At 37.2% G+C, this 22,808-nt stretch overlaps 1 protein-coding gene across 1 annotated transcript in view; it reads right to left on the reverse strand.

The window, feature by feature from the left end:
- LOC129266535 (phospholipid transfer protein C2CD2L-like) overlaps positions 1-22,808 on the reverse strand; it is a 45,616-nt gene that overhangs the window by 15,969 nt on the left and 6,839 nt on the right. Inside the window, exons 3-10 of the mRNA XM_064104209.1 lie at positions 20,820-20,984; positions 20,076-20,193; positions 17,316-17,345; positions 8,025-8,175; positions 7,411-7,481; positions 5,953-6,080; positions 5,230-5,404; positions 4,497-4,646 (exon numbers count right to left, since the gene is read on the reverse strand). Of these exons, the coding sequence (XP_063960279.1) occupies positions 4,497-4,646; positions 5,230-5,404; positions 5,953-6,080; positions 7,411-7,481; positions 8,025-8,175; positions 17,316-17,345; positions 20,076-20,193; positions 20,820-20,984 (988 nt within the window). The remainder of the gene's footprint in view (positions 1-4,496; positions 4,647-5,229; positions 5,405-5,952; positions 6,081-7,410; positions 7,482-8,024; positions 8,176-17,315; positions 17,346-20,075; positions 20,194-20,819; positions 20,985-22,808) is intronic.

A 22,808-nucleotide genomic window follows, 5' to 3' on the forward strand; every position in this document is an offset into this window, starting at 1 on the left:
TTAAAAAATTTTATAAAAATCCCATCGTCGATAAATTAAAGGTTTCAATTAAAACCAAGTATTGAAGTTATACTAGTTATAAATACATCACTTAAACCAAAAAAAAAAAATTAATACAAAAAGGGGGGAAATTCTGAAAAGGATGGGGGGAGAAAAAGTAAAATTTAACCCCCAAAAAATGAAAATGAAAAAAAGAGTAATAATTTTAAAATATCAGTATTATAGATTACATAACAATAATTATGAATGAAAAAGAAAAAGAACATGTGCATTTACATGTACATGTACACTTTAAGCGTGCTGCAATACAAAAGATGGAGCCTTGCATCATATTTTATAAAACATTACACGCCTAAGAAATGCCGACAATTAATACAAAATCATACAGATCAAAACAATGCTAAAAGTAGACAGAAAGTGCTAAACAACAACCAAGGCTAGGGTGTCTGTTTACTGCACTAGTGTGATCAGTGAGAACACCATTCTCCATTAATTGCAATGATACGACCACTAGTAGGGTGGGGGGGCCTCGGAGGTCCCCCCTCAACGATCGCACAATATTTCTGCTGCGCAAAATTTTTTGACCGCGACGCTCGCCAACTTTTAACTGATAAATCTTGTCTTTTATTCTCATTGTCAACCTTCTACCAGCTTTTAACAAAATACCTATAAATGCCCACACCTTTATCACTTCAGTGTATATCCACTTGGTCTAATTATTTTACACCATCCACTTCCAGATCACGTGCCCTTTTTTCACAGGTTCATCATCTTCCCCTCCTCAAAACATGACCCATCCATCTCAAACCATTTCTCTTTACCACTTCAATAACAGTTTCTTCGCAGCCCAACCTTTCTATGAGCTCACTTCCTTTTTCTTTGGATTAGATATTCTTCCTCCCAAATCCATTAACTTTCTTCCACCCAGAAGAGTTTACTATTTACTTCGGAGGAAAGGTGATTTTGAGTCAACCGGTGTGTTAGCTCAGTTGGTAGAGCATCATGCCTCACAACCGGGAGGCTGGTAGTTCAGGCCCCGGCCGCGTCAGACCTAAAAGACATTAAAAGATGGTAGTTGCTGCTACCCCATTTGGTGTTCAATGATTCAAGGGTATGAGCCTCGTTGATCTGACGCTGTACAATGGCTGCGGGGCCCAAGATCAATTGTAGTAAATAAAATTTTGGAGTATTTCTATTTCTACATTGAACAATAAAATATGAATTTTCATCTTCATACTTTGTTTTCAATTTTTTCATGATTTCCTAAAAATTGTAGAGGTTTTAACGGTACACCATGTACTCTTTTGTGAGCATGTGTCGTTCCTGAAAAGGGACCACCCAAATTCAATGTTCTTGTCATGTTCTTGTTGAATTTGCTCATTCTCCTACAGACGACATATACACTTGCTGAAACGTTGAGTTTGGGTGGTCCTTTTCAGAACCAACACACATGCCAACAAAAGAATACATGGTATACCGTGAGACCTATACATTCTTTCTTACCTTGTCACAGCAACCTAAAGAAGTTACTTCCTAAAAATTATTTCAGTCATCGAATTTGACTCTGACAATCCAAACTTCATGGACCTAAATTCATCTCCTAAACCATGACAAATCTACTATATCTAAGGTTTGAATCTTCAACTTCCACGACATACTGGCTAATTAGAGTCGTGCAACATTTACAGAATAAAGGTAGCTGAAAAACATAATACATAGCACAAGAAAGCATCTAAAGATCGTCACTAAGCATCACCCATCAGATACAATGTAAAATGACAAGTCTAGATCAGAGACGTGCAGAAAGAAGATGCCTAGCGCTTGTGAACAACTTATTAGTCAGTGAACATGTAATATCTCGATGGTAAATACGTGCTTGAAATAGAAGAAAACCTGCTAATGGAATGCTTCAGAAGATTGTACGAGATTCCCACTTTCAACTGCTATGAGCGTGGTAGCTTGACATCTCAAGCTTTCAAAAAGAAAATGTAAACTCTCTGTCCCCTAAATAACACCTATTTCAGTTAACTAGCAGTACTTCATGAATGTGGGAGATACAAACTTGGTTGAGTTAAGCACTCTAATCCACTCCACGATATAGAACTAAATGTAGCAAGATCAGGTCAAGAATTTTATTTTTTTTAACAAGAACTTCCTCAAAGAGCCCCAATGAAAGATCATTTTGCTTTAGACCTCATTACATAAAAAAACTCTTAGAGAATTCCCTTTTCTCAGAAATTTTGGGACAGCAACTCGGTTGAATTTTTTTCAAACCAAATTGAAAACACAAGTTTTAAAATCTGTATCAATAATTACCTTGTTGTTCATTATTCCCCCCCCCACCCCATGTGCACCTTGATAATCTCAGTTCACATACATGTATGAGACGCCCTATAAATCATACATTTTTATCACAAAGCTTCAGCTTCGCGATGATTAAAATCTTAACGCGGAGAAGGTTTACGGTTCACCATGTGTAATATGAAGAAGGGAAGGAAATACAGGCAGAAAGATTGAAATTGAAAGACGAGATAGGATGAAAAGAGGAAATTAGAAGTATTCTTTCTTGAAATGAAGTCCTGAAAAGGACTGTAAACCAGATGAGATGAGCTGAATATGGCTTGAGTAGCGATGGTTTGAGTAGTTGCAGGATGAAGTGAAGAGAGGTTACTCGACGTTTCGGGCAGGTTGACTGTCCGTCTTCAGGAGTCATATTACACATTCTTCATATTACACATGGTGAACCGTAAACCTTCTCCACGTTATAAACTCCACCATGCAAACCATACAAAGATCATCTGATTAAAATCTTGTATCTTCAGAAACAAAATTGACTGACCACACCATACCAATGGAAAGGTGCCTGCAAATATGTGAAAACTAATAGTGCAATATCATAACTATACAAAAAAGCTAAAGCCTGGCTCACACCTTTGCGTCTTGGGTTTGCGGTCAGCAACGTATTGCCCAAACACAGATAATGGCAGTCAGACACAACGCAATGCGATGAAATGAGCTATTTTACACAGTCAACGCCTGATCTAACGCAGACGCCTTGCGTTCTAGCTCAGTATAAAGACAAACGGTAGATTGACGCTTTTTTTAAAACATCCACAACTGAATGCAACCCAAATTCACAAGTGAAAAGACAAGGAGCAATAATAATTGGTAGCCAGCAACTGCCACCAAGGATGTACCAAAACAAGCAACAGTGAGTGGCTTGCGATTTACCTCGTCTTACCCCGCTTCAGCTTGCATCACCTTGCTTTACTGTGTGCAAGTTTCTACCAGCTCCGACGAGCTCGTGGGTAAAGTTGTGACTGCAACCAAACATTTTGCTGCACAGGACGTTACGTTAGGCTGCGTATGACTGTTTTTCGGCTAACGCGGCAACACCTAGCTTAAAACGCAAAGGTGTGAGCCAGGATTAACGGTGAATTATCGAGATGATGGAAAAAAAAAGAGACATGAAAAGTGTCTTGCTGAACATCCAAACAAACCTCTGATTATAATGCTTGGACCGGGAGTTTGAGTAGCTGTTATTCCATGATGCAAATGGAAACATTATTATGAAAGTTAGACGATATATTAGATGAAATGATACGAAACACGGCAAACAAATTAATAGGTTATGAGATGTACGAAGATGCACCCATACCAGTATTAGATTGACACATTAATAAAGTCAGAAAATCATTTGAATTGTTTTTTTTGTAACCTTTGTTGTTTTTTTAAGGCAATTAATTAAACCTAAGAATAAAATTCACATTTTGCTAAAAATGTTGTCCATGTTTTTTTTTCATATCTCCCGCTTTGGACTGCAAAAATAATGCTACCATTAATGACTTTCTTATTCATGACGAAGACTTGTAAATCATTTTCAGTTGGGAAAATTTCTAACATGCACTTTAAATGAGGTCCCCTGCAGTAATGCATGATGCAAAGATAGCCAAAAAGTAGACGATTTTAACCAAATTTTTTTAGCTCAATCACATGTTCAATAAAGGATACAGCCTGCAAACTTTAGTCGAAAGTTGTGGATTCACTACGGACAGCCTGTAGTTTAATTATTTCATACTTGTGTGAATAATGTCTCCCTTATAATGAAATAAGTTGCAGCAATAAATATCTAATGCGCTAATTCAGTTGTCAATCCAATTTTTCTAGTTCTTGGAGGAAAAATTTGAATAAACCTAATTTCATATAATAAAATACAAAAGAACAAGTGGGGATGTGACATCATTAGCCCACCTAATGAATATTCATGACGACTGTTTTCACAAAATATTGCTAAACTTTAAAAATTCAATAACTTTGTTATTTGTTATCCGATTTTGAAGAAATTTTCGGCATTTTGCTCAGTGAAATCTACTCTATTCATTGAGCAATAAATATTTTCAGCCCGGACCATCCCTTTAACTCATTAACAGTTCCATATAACTCCAGCAAACTTTACGACACAGAGGATGGAAATATCAAATGTCAAAGGTCATTACCTGAAGATGTTCTCTGCCTTGGTACATCCAAAGATTGAGTACCGGTAGAATGATGAGACCTGTCCATCCCGCCCTCACCGTCGGGATATACCCCCGGTCTCTGGGGGGTCGGAAGGGATGCTGCCGTCGTGACAACCCTCATTGGTGCTTCTATTGAGATAGATGAAAAATAACGGAGACTTAGATGGGTTAAGGTAGTTAAAATAGTGGAGGGTGTGACTAAATAACTGATGAGACCAGTCTGCCGGTCCTCAACACGAGGGTATACCTCTGGTCTTTGAGGGGCCGGAAGGAATGCTCCTGTCGTAACAAACCTCATTGGTGCTTCAACAAATATAGATTTTCAGAAAGAATGAAGCCTACGGAAAGAAAAGTAAATTTTGCTAGTAACAATTGATACATTAATTGCAAATGAGACACAGAAGAAAAAGTCAATTTGCTACAGTTACAATTGATACATCAATTGCAAATGAGCCACAGAAGAAAAAATCAAGTTTGTTAGTTACAATTGATACATCAATTGCAAATTAGACACAGAAGGAAAAAATCAAGTTTGCTAGTTACAATTGATACATCAATTGCAATTTAACCACAGGAGAAAAATCAAGTTTGCTAGTTACAATTAATACATCAATTGCAATTTAGCTAGAAGAATATGCAATCGACTGCAAATTGCAACCACCCCCTTAGAAACAACCTTAAAAAACAGTCCACAGCACAATCTTTCTCTTACCGTTAGATCCAGATCTCCTTTCCCCAGGCTTGGGCTTGGCTGTTGTCGTTGTTACCATGGTGATGACTGTACCGTCTGGGGCGATGCTTCTTGACGTCTCTACTCGCTTGGTGGGTGAGACAGGCTGTCTTGGTTTGATCTCGGTATTCTGCTCTGCCGACTCCATGAATAGGAACTAGACAAAAACACCCAAAAAAAAAGCATAGACAGATTTAAGAATTTGTCGTGTTGGTCAAAGAACGCGCCGAACAGCACACTTTCTTGCACCACATCAGACAACAAATTACAGAGCAAGTTAGCTCTCCATCCCACGTTACTCCACTCAGACCTTCAAATTAATACTCGATAGAGTCTGTTATCCCACTTTACAGTAAGAGACCCTTTGACGGACTCTCTCCATCTCACGTTACTCCTCTCAATGGTAAGATATGACTTATCAACCATAGACTTACAAAGAACACTAGATAGAGTCTGTTATCCCGCTTACCCATACGTTAAGAGACCCTTTGACGGACTCTCTCCATCCCACGTTACTCCACTCAATGGTACGATATGACTTATCAACCACAGACTTACAAAGAACGCTAGATAGAGTCTGTTATCCCATTTACCCATACAGTAAGAGACCCTTTGACGGTCTCTCCATCCCCCGTACTCCACTCAGTGGTAAGATCAACCATAGACTTACAAAGAACACTAGATAGAGTCTGTTATCTCACTTACCCATACAGTTAGAGACCCTTTGACAGTCTCACCATCTCCCGTAACTCCACTCAGTGGTAAAATATGTCTGCTACCTCGCATGTGCTCCAGAGTATCCACCGGCACCTGAGCCTCACCAAAGAACAAATCTAGAGAGGGAGAGATTCATTATAAACCACTGAACATTACAATTTTCCAGGGATCTCACTATGAGTACTACAGATTAATCCTGATTCTTCTGTATTTGGGATTCCTTGTTCAGTGATGTATCATCTGAATTTATTCATTCTAATTCACTGTGACGGCTTTTAAGAAGAAATGTAATTAACCTGCAAGTGTAAAAGTAGGCTCATTAAAAAAGAACATAACTGTTTTTATGTGTTTATATTATGTTATTACTCTTTATACAGTAAAGTTCTTCATTACTCTTTATACAGTAAAGTTCTTCATTACTCTTTATACAGTAAAGTTCTTCATTACTCTTTATACAGTAAAGTTCTTCATTACTCTTTATACAGTAAAGTTCTTCATTACTCTTTATACAGTAAAGTTCTTCATTACTCTTTATACAGTAAAGTTCTTCATTACTCTTTATACAGTAAAGTTCTTCATTACTCTTTATACAGTAAAGTTCTTCATTACTCTTTATACAGTAAAGTTCTTCATTACTCTTTATACAGTAAAGTTCTTCATTACTCTTTATACAGTAAAGTTCTTCATTACTCTTTATACAGTAAAGTTCTTCATTACTCTTTATACAGTAAAGTTCTTCATTACTCTTTATACAGTAAAGTTCTTCATTACTCTTTATACAGTAAAGTTCTTCATTACTCTTTATACAGTAAAGTTCTTCATTACTCTTTATACAGTAAAGTTCTTTCATTACATTATCACAGTATATTCATCCTTTAATTTTCAGTATTTTTAGTGCCATAATTATCAACTTTCAGTTCCAATATAAAGATGTTATAAATGTATATGCATTAATAATTACCTTCATTTTGGTTATTATGATATATTCCTAAATTTCAGTTCTACATTTATTTACCTATACACTGATTACCTTATCCTTAGACCCCTTAGAAAATAACATTTAGTTGAAATCGGACATCTACATTTACATTTAGTGCAATCATTTTCAATTTGATAATCCCTATTCATTTTCTGATTCGATTATTTTCATGCAAATTTTACCAGTATTTCCAGTGCATCGGTTGCTTGGGCGGAGGTACCATTAGGTCACAGTGATTAAGTTTGCTCTCCTCTTCCTGGCCACCAACTGATGCACTGGGCAAACTGCTATCAAATATTGCACGTACCTGTATAATTTTTATGTCATTTTATGTAATGTTTGATATTGCTTTGTAAATCTTAAATATGTTTGAAGTGCCGAATAAATAATAAATAAATAAATACAGACTGATTTTTATTCATATGAGCACTGAATAATGTTAACATGAAATTATCACTGAATCTTACCATCACTTCCTTTTTCGCTTCCCTTGTCCCATACTTCAAAGCGCAGTTCCCTTGAGTTATTATTTAGTTGACTGTGAAAAATAAGAAAAGGAGAGATTTTGGAAATGCATCTCTAGCCTAGGTTCGCCACGTTAATGATTGAAAGTATATAAACATGATGGAAGCCATTTGTTGATATAGCTATCATATACAGTATCAATACTGCTAATATCACTGTCATCGTCATCATCTTCATCAACAGCAACAGCACCCTCCTCCCCATCATTACCATCATCATCATCATCATCCTAATCCTCCTCCTCTTCATAGAAACTTACCAGAAGTGTTCATCAAGGAAGGTGTATCAACTACCTACATCTATCATCACGGTCCAGATTTCAAGATTACCACCACCATCATCATCATCATCATCATTATTGTCATCATCATGACCATAATTATTGTCATCCCCATTATCATCCTTGTTGTCATTGCTGTTATTGTTGTCATGACCATTATCATCTTCAAAATCATCATCATCATCAATCACCATCATCATCATCATCACCATCCTCATTATCATCACCATCATCATCAACACCATCAACACCACCATCACCACCATCATTACTTACAACAAGAAGTGTTCATCCCAGAATGGATTGGTAGTATTAACGATGGTGTTTGTCTTGTATCTCTGAGGCGGTTGATCTAGCATGGCAATGCAATATGGGTCGCTGCTGCTGCTACCTCCACTCCGAACCAACAAACCATTGGCTTTGATCACTGAAAAACAAAAAGAAAAAAGAAACATATATATCGGTTCAATTACATTAATACAATGCAGCAACCAATGAAAAAAAAAACTTTTTTAATGAAAACTACTCCCCTATATAAAACAAAGGAGCCTGTTTCAAAGAGATTTAAAACTATTGTAAATGTGGCATCATTGTAACTACCACAGAAAGCTCAATTTTGATTGGTTGCTGATTACTGTTACCATGGTAATCACAATTAATGATAAAGTAACAATAGTTCAACTCCTTATGAAATGGGTCCAATATCAGCAGTGTTATAGCAGGGTTATGGCAGTTATACTAGGGGGGGGGGAGCACTGAAATAATATTACAAATACAATTCTGAATGATACATGTTAGCCTCTCCCCATGGGTGAATCCTACCTCATCCCAAGGCATTTCCTAGACTCCATCACTTAATAAAGCTTAGCAAATGATTAGTCTGCTGGGCAAACCCTTCACTCGAGTTAAGGGTCTGAATGTGCAGCATACTCATTCCTTGTGTACTGAAGGCCCTCTCGAACAGCAAGATTTGTATGTGCTAGTCTTTGCATAGAGGCACATTTGTTGATCAAAGTTCCAATCAGGGTCTGTGCCTGCAGACTAGCAAATGATCAAGGGGATGGTTTTACGATTTAGTCGATTTGACAGTCCCATAGGCTCAATACACCAACCTAGAAATGTCCTTTCCGATGAAGTTTTTTTCTTGATTCGTGTTCCCATGGGGTCCTAGAACAAATTCAGCTTGGTTGCCCAAACGGCAACCTTGGGCAATTTTGCTAATTTGCATAAATCCAAAATGGCCGCCACATGCCATCTTGAAAATCTAAATTTTGAACCCCTTGACCCAAAATGATGAATAATGACTCTTTTTAGGGGTTTAGGGGTGTGTAGAATCGATTTATGTTATCATTTTTGTAATGAAAGGTCATCTTCAGGTCAAATCCAAGATGGCCGCCAGATGCCATTTTGAAAAATTGACTTTTGATCCTCTTGCCCCAGAATGACGAGTAATACCTCTGTTTAGGGGTTTTGGGGTGTGTAGAATCCTTTTCTACTATACATTTTGCAATATAATGTCTTCTTCAGGTCAAATCCAAGATGGCCGCCAGAAGATGCCATTTTGAAAATTAACTTCTGAACCCTTTGTCCCAGAATCATGAATAATACCCCTTTCCCCGAGTTATTTGGTATGTTGCTTCTATTTCTGTTAAAAATTTTGCAATATTAGATCATCTTCAGATCAAATATTACATGTTCAAAATGGCCGCTAAACGCCATATTAAAAAAAAATACTTTCCGTGACTATTGAACCTTGAAGAAGTACTCTCCCTAAAAGCGTACACGCTGTCCTGAAGAGGTATACTATCATGTGTAGGAGATCATGTAAGGGAATTTCCGAAAGGTAAGAATGATTCATTTCTTATAATTGCTCCATTTTTAGTTCGAGGTCAAGTCATGTCTACGATGGTCAGATGGTTAATATATTTCGTCATTAACCGCTCAGTTTAGAATAAAACATTTAAGGTTTTGGCTATGAGCTATTTCGGGAGTTTTAATGCTTGTTTATGTCCAACCGTACTTTTGTAGTGAAAGGATCCAGTAATTTCTCCGTATTTTTACCATCCTTTTTATAACTATCATTGGACTTTTTATCCTGACAAGAGCCATTTACTCGGAGCGCACTATTTAGCCTCCTGCCATGCCTGATAGGTAGGTTCCCCCAAGACCGTTCCCTGGTCGTATCATTCCATGAGTACAGTTTGCTGGAACACCTTAATTGTACCTTTCCTCAGTTGAGTCAGTTCCTGTGAGCAGTGGCGTGGAGCAAGGCTGCGCCTGGCCTTGACAATCTTTGGGATCTTCTTCTCTAAGCTTCTCCAGTATGCATTTGGCGAATGCACAGAAGGCTTCTATATCTGTACCAACGCAGATAGGGAATTCAACATCGACCGACTACCTGCCAAAACAATGGTCAGAATGGTTCTCATTTGTGAGATCTTATACGGAAACGATGTAGCCACTGCCTCTCAAGAAGCAGGAGTACAGGACCGAGTGATACAGCCGCCTGCCATGTGCATGTAAGGAGTTTGGATCACCCATCAGCCTGTGAAACAGAAATCCTGATCGACTCAAGACACTGACTGTCCTCCAGATATATCTATCAACAGCACGCACTCGTCTGGTTGTGGTGGACTCCTCACCAACATTAGATCACCTATCTGCTTCTAGCTCCCTTTCACTGGACAAGGAGATAAGCATCAGGATAGGAAAGTCTGCCACAGTCATGGCAAAGCTCTTGTGCGAAAGTAAGTCCTGGAAAACGTACGCAAACCAAGTGGAAAAAAACAGATGCCCTTCAGCGTACATGCTTGCATCCCCAGCTTATTCTCGTTCCCTAGTCATGTTAGTCAAAGGCGCCTCAAGTGGTTGGGGCATGTTCGCCAAATGAAACATTGGCGAATCCCAGCTTATTCTCGCTCCTTAGTCAAAGGCGCCTCAAATGGTTGGGGCATGTTCGCCGCATGAAACCTTGGCGATTCCCAGAAGGGGATTCGCAAATATAACGTGGGCTGTGTGCTTGGCCTCACCCCATTTGTAGATCACACCTTCGTTATAAAGACACCTGCAAACGTGACATAAAACTTGTCGGCATAGACACTAACACTTCTGAAGATGTAGATGATAGTCGCCATTCTATGGAGAGCTAATAGGTACAGGGGTCAAGACGTCAGAAAATAATCGGAACGCTAAATTTACAGACCAAAGACCTAGTAGGAAGAAGGCTAGGGCAGCATCTCTATCTATACCTGTCTCAGCACCATCCCCCTTCACCTGTACAAATTTTCTCTAGAGACTCTCTAGCCTCTCTAGAGCTGAGTTTTGCAGCCACTCTCGAAAATGTAAGACCTAGCGCTACACCATTGTCTTTTAAAATGAACTGATGCATACCGATCATTGGACACATTGATATAGGAAAAATATGGAGAAAACAGTTCCAAATTCAAATAAGACTCTAAAAGCCTATTCAGTACAAAAGTATGGATGGACATTAAAACAAATAAAAATACACACGAAATGGATCATAGCCAAAACCTAAAGAGGATTCATTCTAAGGTGAGCACTTAATGTCAAAATCTGACATCTTAGATGGGACTTCACCTTGACCTAAAACTTGAGAATTAATAAAAGAAAATTCTTACTGAAATCCCTTTAAATTAGCTCTTACAAGTAGTATAAGTAGTTCTTCAAGATAGCGTTTGGCGGCCATCTTGGATTTGATCTGAAGATTATCCTTATGCAAAATTACAACATAAATTGAATCAACATACCAAATGACTCACAAATAGAGTTAATATTCATTATTCTGGGGCAAAGGGTTCAAATGTTAATATTTCAAGATGGCGTCATATGGCGGCCATCTTGGATTTGACTTGAAGATAACATTATATTGTAAAATAGATAGCAGAAATGGATTCTACACACCCCTAAACCCCGAAACAAAGGTATTACTCATCATTCTGGGGCAAGGGGTTCAAATTTAATTTTTCAAGATGGCATCTGGCGGCCATCTTGGATTTGACCTGAAGATGACCTTATAATGCAAAAATAATAATAGGAATGGATTCTACACGCCCCTAAACCCCTAAAAGGAGTTATTCCTCATCATTTTGGGTCAAGGGGTTCAAAACTTTGGTATTCAAGATAGCATGTGGCGGCCATTTTGGATTTATGCAAATTAGCAAAATTGCCCAAAGTTGCCGTTTGGGCAACCAAGCTGAATTTGTTCTAGGACCCCATAGGAACATGAATCAAGAAAAAAACTTCATCGGAAAAAACATTTCTGGGTTCGGAAAATGTCAAATCGACTAATTGACCATACATAATAGCCAATGCAATCAATCGTAGAAATCATAGGTCTGCCTAACAATCAGTTGCTAAGCCTAATGTTACACGACCCAGGTTTCATTACCTTCTCAAAACAAAACAAAAAATGTTTTCCTAAGACATTATGTATCATTTCCATTACAATGTCATTACAGGGCAACATTTTACAAAGTGTTACGATTGATCCAATCAACGTCAACTGTATGGAAATCCATCAATGTCATAATTTTTTCTTCAGAAAATTTGCACAATGTACTTTGTGAACAACGAGAAGCAGACTGAATTGTCAAGAAAACAATAAATGTACGAATATACATTATGTCTAAAAAAAATAATTTGAATAAACATGCATTTTTTATGTTGACATTGCTGGCTTTCCATAGTTGTGGTTGATCGGATCAATCGCAACTCTTTGTTAAGACGGGGCCCAGATAATACATGTAGTGCAAAGAACTCACAAGAAAAGAGTGATACACGTGAATGCTTGCAGAGAATAAAATATATGCGACATCGCCTCACATTCTAAAACATATATGGAATATCATAAAGAGCTGCGTATGGAAAATGCAGAGTTATGGTGCAGTTACATTTCCCCTACTGTCGCTGTTAAGCAAGCTGAAAACTGCAGTTTTGAAAGTTGTTAAAACAGGTTGTTCATATAGAAATGCATAAAATGGCTGTTTTCGGCTGTAGGGAAAATATAACTGCAGCAAGAGAGAGGAGTGTCATGACTGAGTTTGGCTGCCTACCCAGCTACAGTACAATATATACAGAGGTAAGAACCACTTAGCAACCTGTACAGTATAGTAGAAAACCACTTCAAAGCCTGATAGGAATCTAAGAGCCATTCTCGCTGGAATACGGATTGAGTGTACAGACCAAATGTATTATGCATGTTGTTGAATCCCCATACGGTCAGATAAAGTGATAGGGTATACACAAAAACCCCTCTTACGTTGGCGAGTAATTTCCAAGTTGGTGAATGAAATTAAATTTTGAAGTGAGATTGGATGCCATATTGCAGCCAGCTACAAGTTTATACAGTCATTCCAAATCTAATTACTTTTCATAATTTCATGAATGGGAAAAGAAGCAAAGTTCATTCAAATTCCCTAGTCCTTAGTACAGCACACATGTTTTAATTCACATTTCTTTTTAAATGACAAGTCCACCCAAACAAAAAGTTGATTTGAATAAGAAGAGAAAAATCCAACGAGCATAACACTGAAAATTTCATCAAAATCGGATGGAAAATACGAAAGTTAGGACATTTTGAAGTTTCGCTTAATTTCACATAATAGTTATATGCACATCCTGGTCAGTATGCAAATGAGGAGACTGATGACATCATCCACTCACTATTTCTTTTGTATTTTATTATATGAAATAAGGAATATTCTATTTTTCTTCTCATCGTCAAGTGAAAAAACAATTAATTCCTCCTGAACATGTGGAATTAGCATTGTTTAATACTATATGGTTCAGTCAAGTTGGTCCTTATTGTCAAATCTGTAAAATATGAAATATTGTATAATTCAAACAATAAAAAACAAAGGAAATAGTGAGTGAGTGACATCATCGACTCACTTCATTTGCATGTCACTGAGTGGTGCATATCACTGTTTTGTGAAAAAATAAGCTAAACTTTAAAATGCCATAACTTTCTTATTTTACATCCGATTTTGATAAAATTTTCAGCATTGTGCTAGCTTGATTTTTCTCTATTTATTCAAATCAAAATTTGTCTGGGGTGGACTTGACCTTTAATGATTTTACACCTTTCATGATTCTTACTAGTGATGAATTTTATTTTTCTGTACTTTTTTTTTGGGGGGTAGAAATATTGCTCTTTGTGTTAAAGGTATTGTTTAACTTTGTGAGCAGCCCATTAAAAAAATTATCAAACCAAGATGAAACATGTGTACAAGTGCATGTATTAGAACTAATAAACCCTGAAAACAACCATTATTGAGAATGAAAAGCTAAAACTACAAGGCAAACCCCGATTTTGTAAATAGGTGTCTAATAGACGCCTAAATAGTACACATAAGTTTATGGGATGAAATTAAGATGGTGTTTTTGGTCACTTTATATTTCAATTTTTGAAGCACTAAATAATTATTTTCGAACGCAATTTTTTCTGGGCTTCATTTTTGTAACATATCACAGACACAGGTGACAAGTGCGACCTTCTAGCTCAGATTTTTTAAAAGTCAAACCAATGTTAACCAATCACTTTAATACATGTATGCATAAAGCAATAAAAAGCACCGGGAAATTACTTGCTAAATTTTTGACAGATGGGATACTGTAATAAATGCGACGACTTAAGGACAAGTCCACCCCAACCAAAAGTTAATTTGAATAAAAAGAGAAAAATCAAACAATCATAATGCTAAAAGATTTCATCAAAATTGGTTGAAAAATAAGAAAGTTATTACATTTTAAATTTTGCTTACTTTCACGAAACAGTTATATTCACATCCTGGTCAGTATGCAAATGAGGAGACCGATGACATCATCCACTATTTCTTTTGTATTTCATTACATTAAATATCAATTATTATAATTTCTCCTCATTGTCATGTGAGACAAACATTTATTCCTCCCTGAACATGTGGAATTGCCATTGTTTCAATTTTCTGTGGTTCAAACAAGGGGGTCCTTATTGCCAAATCAGTAATAATTGAATTATTGTACAATTCAAACAATAAAAAAACAAAAGAAATAGTGAGTGAGGGACGTCATCGATTCTCTCATTTGCATATCACTGAGTTGTGCATATAACAGTTTTGTGAAAAATAAGCGAAACTTTAAAATGTCATAGCTTTCTTATTTTACATCCAATTTTGATGAAATTTTCAGTGTAATGCTTCTTAATTTTTTTTCTATTAAATCAAATCAACTTTCCTCTGCAGGGTTAACTTAACCTTCAAGCTGTACGACATGTATGACACAATGTACATTACAAGTGCCTAAGTCATTATCAAATGTTGCACTCACAATGAGAATAAAACACGAAATTACGAAACTACTCATCGAAGTGTGAAAAGGAATTAATGTGATGTGCACAGCATGATATAAACAATAACTGAAACCGGATTTCCCTCATCCTTTTTTTTCTCTATCAATACATGTAGCATAATAACATGTACAAGTATACCCTTTTTACACAGGATTTTCTTAGCCCCGGACTATCGCTAACCCCGTACTATCCTTAACCCCGTACTATTTTTTTTCCTTTTCACACATGCCAAATTGTTATTGCTAACCCCGGATAAGGAATGCTTGCTTTTCACACACGAAACTCGCTAACCCCGGACTAGTGGTAGCTCATTCACTCGTACCTTTTTACACACGCTAAAATTTCCTTAACCCCGTACTATAGGTGAGGCTAAATTGCCATTTAGCCCCATTTAGCCCCACCTATAGTACGGGGTTAAGCTTAGCCCACTTTCGTTTTATACTAGCGATCTTAACCCCGTACTATCGCTCTTAGCACCGCAATTGCTGGGATAACCCTGCTTTTTTGCAGGGCCAAATAATCCCGTACTAAAGGTGGGGTTAGCCCACTTTGCAAAAATGCTGTGTAAAAAGAAAGTGGGCTAAGCTTAACCCCGTACTATAGGTGGGGCTAAATGGCAATTTAGCCCCACCTATAGTACGGGGTTAAGGAAATTTCAGCGTGTGTAAAAAGGGTAGTAGTGCAATCAGAGGTATCCTGTATAAACCTACATGTATATGTTTATTTAATCTCCAGTTTTTGTTTTCAACTTTTTCATACACACATGTACATTGTGGGATTTACTGGACATGGCATCGATTTATCAGTACAACTTTTTTCTTTCTAATCTAATTTCAAGTACCTGCGAAAAGGTCTCTCTCCGGAGAATGGGTTAAAAAGTGTCATCGGTGTGCCATACACATGTGCGACAGAGCACGCAAAGGTGTATAAATATACAGAACGAAAGATGAAATGTTGAAAAAAAGATATGGCGACAGTCTGAAGGAAACAAACTAATACTGACTTAAGCAAAAAGTTGGACAGTATCATTAATTAGATATTCAAGTAACAACTAATAAATGAAACAAAATAAACTATAACTGGACAAAAAAATGATAAAAAACCAATGAATCACTAAAAAGCAAGTGAACCAAAAATAAATAATAACTAATACTCAAATGAAGTAATAGATATATCAAACAAATAAACAAACTAATTTATGGTTTGATCAATCAATTGTTAAATAAATCAAATAATAAACTTAGTAGACAATAAAATAATCAGTATAAGAATAGAAAATAAATATCAAATGAAAAATAAAATATCAAAGAATAGATAGATGAATGAATGAGTGAGTGAGTGAGTGAGTGAGTGAGTGAGTGAGTGAGTGAGTGAGTGAGTGAGTGAGTGAGTGAGTGAGTGAGTGAATGAGTGAGTGAGTGAGTGAGTGAGTGAGTGAGTGAGTGAGTGAGTGAGTGACTGAGTGAGTGAGTGAGTGAGTGAGTGACTGAGTGAGTGAGTGAGTGAGTGAGTGAGTGAGTGAGTGAGTGAGTGAATGAGTGAGTGAGTGAGTGAATGAGTGAGTGAGTGAGTGAGTGAGTGAGTGAGTGAGTGAGTGAGTGAGTGAGTGAATGAGTGAGTGAGTGAGTGAGTGAGTGAGTGAGTGAATGAGTGAGTGAGTGAGTGAGTGAGTGAGTGAGTGAGTGAGTGAGTGAGTGAGTGAGTGAGTGAGTGAGTGAGTGAGTGAGTGAGTGAGTGAGTGAGTGAGTGAGTGAGTGAGTGAGTGAGTGAGTGAATGAGTGAGTGAGTGAGTGAGTGAGTGAGTGAGTGAGTGAGTGAGTGAGTGACTGAGTGAGTGAGTGAGTGAGTGAGTGAGTGAGTGAGTGAGTGAGTGAATGAGTGAGTGAGTGAGTGAGTGAGTGAGTGAGTGAGTGAGTGAGTGAGTGAGTGAGTGAGTGAGTGAGTGAGTGAGTGAGTGAATGGATGGATGGACGGATGGATGGACGGATGGATGGATGGATGAATAAAATGGATGAATGGATGAATGTATGAATGAATGAATGAATGAATGAATGTATGAATGAATGAATGAATAAATGAATGCATAAATCAATAAAAATAAATAAAACAATAAACTAATCTGCTATTTAAAAATCAATGAATCATTTAAGTTCAAAATAAATAAATTTCTCAAGAGAAGAGATAGCCCGCTTTGATGACTGCATTGGTAGACTCACCTTTGACTACAAGGCACATGTTAGAGGGGGCTTGAAATAACATGAAATAAATTAATAGCATTATTAGGAGGACAAGTCTTAAAGTCATCTGACCAAACATTTTAATGCCCGATAGGAAAGCCTGGATGCGTTTTGTTCACGATGCTTGAGTTGGCTTCATATGATACTCGTAGTACATGTAGAAGTAATGGGCTTGCATCAACTATTATATTTACATGAAAGTGCAATGTTGCATGCATATATTCTTAATATTATTTTGTAAGATGCAATTAACCCTTTGCGCACTGATGTTGCAATTTTGCGTATTCCAAACTTTATCCCTGATGTACTATTTTAGTCACCTGGTCTATACAATGCCTTTTGTTCTTAGAATTTGAATACTCTACCGGTAAAGCTTACGCAACATCTACATTTGAAAATGATAGTGCTTATCCTAATGAAAAATCACAAAGGTCATTTGAGAAAAGTTGATAATGAGCTAACCGTGAACTGGCTTATTGTAATAATTAGTTTTCTCCCCTATCTTCAAATTAGATAAGCTAATAAAAGGCAGTAGTTCTTGGATAACATCTATATAATAATAATAATAATACCAATTGGTGCAATATGGATATCTTGAATTAAAGAAAATAACATGGAAACAATTGTCATTATTATCCCCCAAAATAAATTCAGCGAGCAAAGAGTTAAAATTAGTTCAAGAGAAGTGACCACTGTCAAATAGTGTACATACACCATTATGGTAAAAAGGTTCCTTTTAGTTCCTAAAGTTCCAAGTTAAAATTCTATACGAATTCATATTTCTGGAATATTGCTCCAACGCTGGCCTTGACTTTTGGTCTCTACATTGTACAGGTAGTCTGCTCTGAAAAGGGTGATTACATGCTTGTGTATTCTTCAAAAGAACTACCTACTGTGAGCTAAATAAATAATTAGGTAAAACAGTTCCTGAATGACATTATCAGACTTTTCAAGGAGGCCCAATTACTGTACATCATTCCAAATCTGATCAAAACATTTGGACACTTGTGGAGCGTTGTGGCCCAGTGGATTAGTCCTCTGACTTTGAAACAGAGGGTCGTGGGTTCAAATCCCAGCCATGGCGTAATTTCCTTCAGCAAGAAATTTATCCACATTGTGCTGCACTCAACCCAGGTTAGGTAAATGGGTACCCGGCAGGATTAATTCCTTTTATGCATGAGCACTGAGAGGCAGCTCGAGCTAAAGCCGGGGTAATAATAACAACGTGCCTCGGATTAAAATATTTCTAGATAGATGGCGCTTTATAAATACCTATTATTATTATTATTATTATTAAAATGTATCAAAATGTGAGTTGAACATGTATAATAGATTTCCATTCATATATGTGAACAGATTTCAAAACTTTCAGCAAGCGCACATGTTGCCTTTCAATTTAGTCATCATGCAGTCATGTACAGTGGCATTTAACAGAGGATTCCAGACGCTGAAGCTTTTGGTGCACTTCAGACGCCAGTTTGCATCTATTTCCTTTCCCCTTGAGGTATGGTTCCGAGGTAGGTTTCAAACTCCTGACTACTTTCGGTTGCTCTGAAGGCACATTTACATTTTGAAAATGTAAAGGATTTGAAGGGTTCTATTTAGCGCAGACTGTCCATTTTGGACATTGTTTGAAGTAGCTAACACCCATTCAGCTCTTTCTGGTTGTTATTCACAGCACTATATATCATAATCATCATTTCACTCAGCAATATCCTTCTAACAAAGTAGTACTGACACTTGAACTATAACGACACTCCCTCCGTGAGCATCCTTCCTTGCTCAGACTGCGTTCCTACTTCACCACTATACACAATGGCAAACTTACTGTAAGAGTGTGAACACAGAGGCGTCGATCCTGGGGGGGCAGGGGGGGCGATCGCCCCACCAATGAAAATATTGGGGGGGGCAAACATATCGTTTTGCCCCCCCAATAATTCCAGTTGTGCAAAAATAAAATAAGATTGTAATGTTCAGCAAGCGAGATTGAGATACACAACTCGTTCTCATTTGCAAATCGTGCTCAAAATGTCCGCTTTTCAGATTGGAATACAAAAATTTTCAGCTCACGCTTCGCGCTCGCATCATTTCTGTAGCAAAAACCCATACTTTTCATGATTAAATAGGTGAATAGAATGTCCCGTTTTCAGTTCTAACCCTCAAAATAACTCCTGCTTCGATTTGCAATAATATTTTGTTGGATATATATCTTGTTCTTTATAAAAAAAAGTCCATTAATCTGTCGTTTTTTCAGATCGAAATATGCGAGCTTTTAGAGAGATATTTGTTCTTTTAGATACCAATCTTAATCATTGGTACCAAAAATGCTTAGAATATCAAGCTTTTAGGTCAGAATATAAAGAAATTTCAGCTCGCTCTCAGCACTCGCATTATCTGTGTAGTGAGATATGTATCCTCCTCATGAGTTACTATACAAACAGTCCTAAACAGGTACGCTCTTCCTGTTTTAAGGTCAGTATACTAACAAATTTCAGCTCGCGATTCGCGCTCGCATTAATTTGTTAGTGAGATACATGTCTGTATCTCATGAGTCAAATATACATATATATAATATGCCTATGTGTGTGTGTGTGTGGGGGGGTATTTTGTACGATCGAGCGCCTTTGGAACGTTAATTCATGATTTTGCCCCCCAATCCAAAAAATGGATCGATGCCCCAGTGTGAACACACAAATGATTTTACACTGTAATGTCAATTTAATTAGGAGCCCTGTTTACCTTTGACTAAGAGGCGCGTTTCTGCCAGGGCAGGCGGTTTAGATGACACGTGGTTGGTACTGGAAGGTACGATGGGTGTGTGGTATACGGCTTGAGGCATTCGATTTGTGTTGTTACTCTAGGAAAATGAAAGGGAAAAAATACTTATCATCATCCTGTTAAACCCACTAGAAACCTGGCTGATTATGCTATGATTTTCCATAGACCCCAACCTACATGTAGGCTAAGTATTTATCTGATTTCATTCATAAATCAGAAGACTGCTTTTAACGCTATCTTTTCTTGTTTAACTTCTTGTCAACAAGAAGACTGTTTCACGAATGTTGCCAGCACTGAAGAGTAATCGTATTACCAGTGAAACACCGAGTGATTCCCAGCAAATCAGACTCCTGGATAAGTTCTTAGATTCCCCTGAAAAATTTCCATGAAGACAATAAAAATATTACGATGAATCTCAAATTAAAAAAAAACTGGGGTGTACCACAAGGAATTACATTTGGGCCTATACTATTTTGAAACATTGAAAACACATCACATTTCTCAGAACCAAAAGATATCAGGGTACATCGAAAAAGATATTCCCATCCCTACACCAAAAGTAGAAACTTTATGGAACAGAGTCCTGTTATTACTGAACAGACAAGCTTTTAACTGATATTATGAAAGTACAGCACTCCTAAAGCAAAAATTTCTCCCCTTAGGAAGAGAGAAAAAAAATCATTGTTTGATGGGTAAGTTATATACCATGGAAGGATATGTTGGTCTGGCTGTGTTCGTATGGATGGCATTGGTGGCAGTTATGATATCTCTAGGTAGCGCCCTCATGGGCAGCGAGAAGTTAAAGGTGGCGGCCATGATGGCATTGCGGAGAATCTCCTCCACGATGACAAGGTCAACGCCATCATTTTGCTGTAATATAAAGATAACGAGAATGATTAGCAACAATAATAATAGTGATAGTAATAACTTCCTCTTTATAACAAGAACAGTGATAAATCAATTTTTTTAGTTTCAGTTTCAGTTTCAGTTTAGTTTATTTCCATAATTCATATACAGACATTTACATGCTTGACATGAGTATAACATAATTATCTTGAGTTGAAATAAATGGTTCTTGAGACAGAAATTATACGCAATAAGAATTTAAATCAGTGAAAAATGGAGGGGCCTAAGTTGAAAGCAGAGCTTGTGAGTTATAGGCCCCAAATGGAAGAAGGAGATAAGATATAAGGCTATATAGTCATTAAAAAATAAGGAAAAAGAAAAGCAAAAGTTTATACAGGTATAGTGAACCAATTGGTTTAATCACATCTGTAGCAGGTAACAGGGGACTGCTTTGCAAATATTTAGGTCTGTCTAATATTACTGATTACTGCAGGAGAGCACATCTTAATTTTTTAGGAAAGATCACTGCTCCAAAAGCAATTGACGGAGTACTCATAAAAAATAATACTCAATAAGAACAATGAAAATTAAACTTTTATACAGAAGAAATCTGTTATCACTTCATGTTTGTTGTATAAAACAAATAATATTTTGAAGAGATGCAGTTTTGCATAGACAGCTAAGATCATTTAGTAAAATATTCGCCTAATAGTTTGTTTCTGAATAGCAACCAAAGGAGTTAAGGTTTTATGAAAGGCAATTAATATATCACTCAACATTATGACAGTATTTTCATATTTGATTCACTCCAACCCTTTCACTAGTCACTGTATAAAGCCAACGTGAATCCGAGAATTCAGTTGTCAACAGATTAACCCATTGCCTACTGGAACTAGGTGTTCCCTGTACAAAGCCTATGGAAATTCAGTAGTCAATCAGTTAGCCCATTGCCTTCTGGAACCAGGTGATCTCGGTACAAAGCCAATGTGAATCACAGAATTCAATAGTCAACAGCTTAACCCATTGCCTACAGGAACTAGGTGATCCCTATACAAAGCCAATGTGAATTACAGAATTCAGTAGTCAAAATATTAACTCATTGCCTACTGGAACCAGGTGAATTCTGTACAAAGCCTATGGGAATCACAGAATTTAGTTGTCAACAGGTTAACCCATTGCCTACTGGAACCAGGTGATCCCTGTTCAAAACCTATGGGAATCACTGAATTCAGTATTCAAAAGGTTAACCTATTGCCTACTGGAACGAAGTGATCCCTATACAAAGCTTATGGGAATTACAGAATTCAGTAGTCAAAAGGTTAACCCATTGCCTACTGGAACGAAGTGATCCCTATACAAAGCCTATGGGAATTACAGAATTCAGTAGTCAAAAGGTTAACCCATTGCCTACTGGAACGAAGTGATCCCTATACAAAACATATGGGAATCACTGAATTCAGTATTCAAAAGGTTAACCCATTGCCTACTGGATCGAAGTGATCCCTATACAAAGCCTATGGGAATTACAGAATTCAGTAGTCAAAAGGTTAACCCATTGCCTACTCGAACGAAGTGATCCCTATACAAAGCCTATGGGAATTACAGAATTCAGTAGTCAAAAGGTTAACCCATTGCCTACTGGAACCAGGTGATCCCTGTTCAAAACCTATGGGAATCACTGAATTCAGTAGTCAAAAGGTTAACCCATTGCCTACTGGAACCAGGTGATCCCTGTTCAAAACCTATGGGAATCACTGAATTCAGTATTCAAAAGGTTAACCCATCGCCTACTGGAACCAGGTGATCCCTGTTCAAAACCTATGGGAATCACTGAATTCAGTAGTCAAA

The sequence above is a fragment of the Lytechinus pictus genome, chromosome 8 (assembly GCF_037042905.1).
Source record: "Lytechinus pictus isolate F3 Inbred chromosome 8, Lp3.0, whole genome shotgun sequence".
NCBI lineage: Eukaryota > Metazoa > Echinodermata > Echinoidea > Temnopleuroida > Toxopneustidae > Lytechinus > Lytechinus pictus.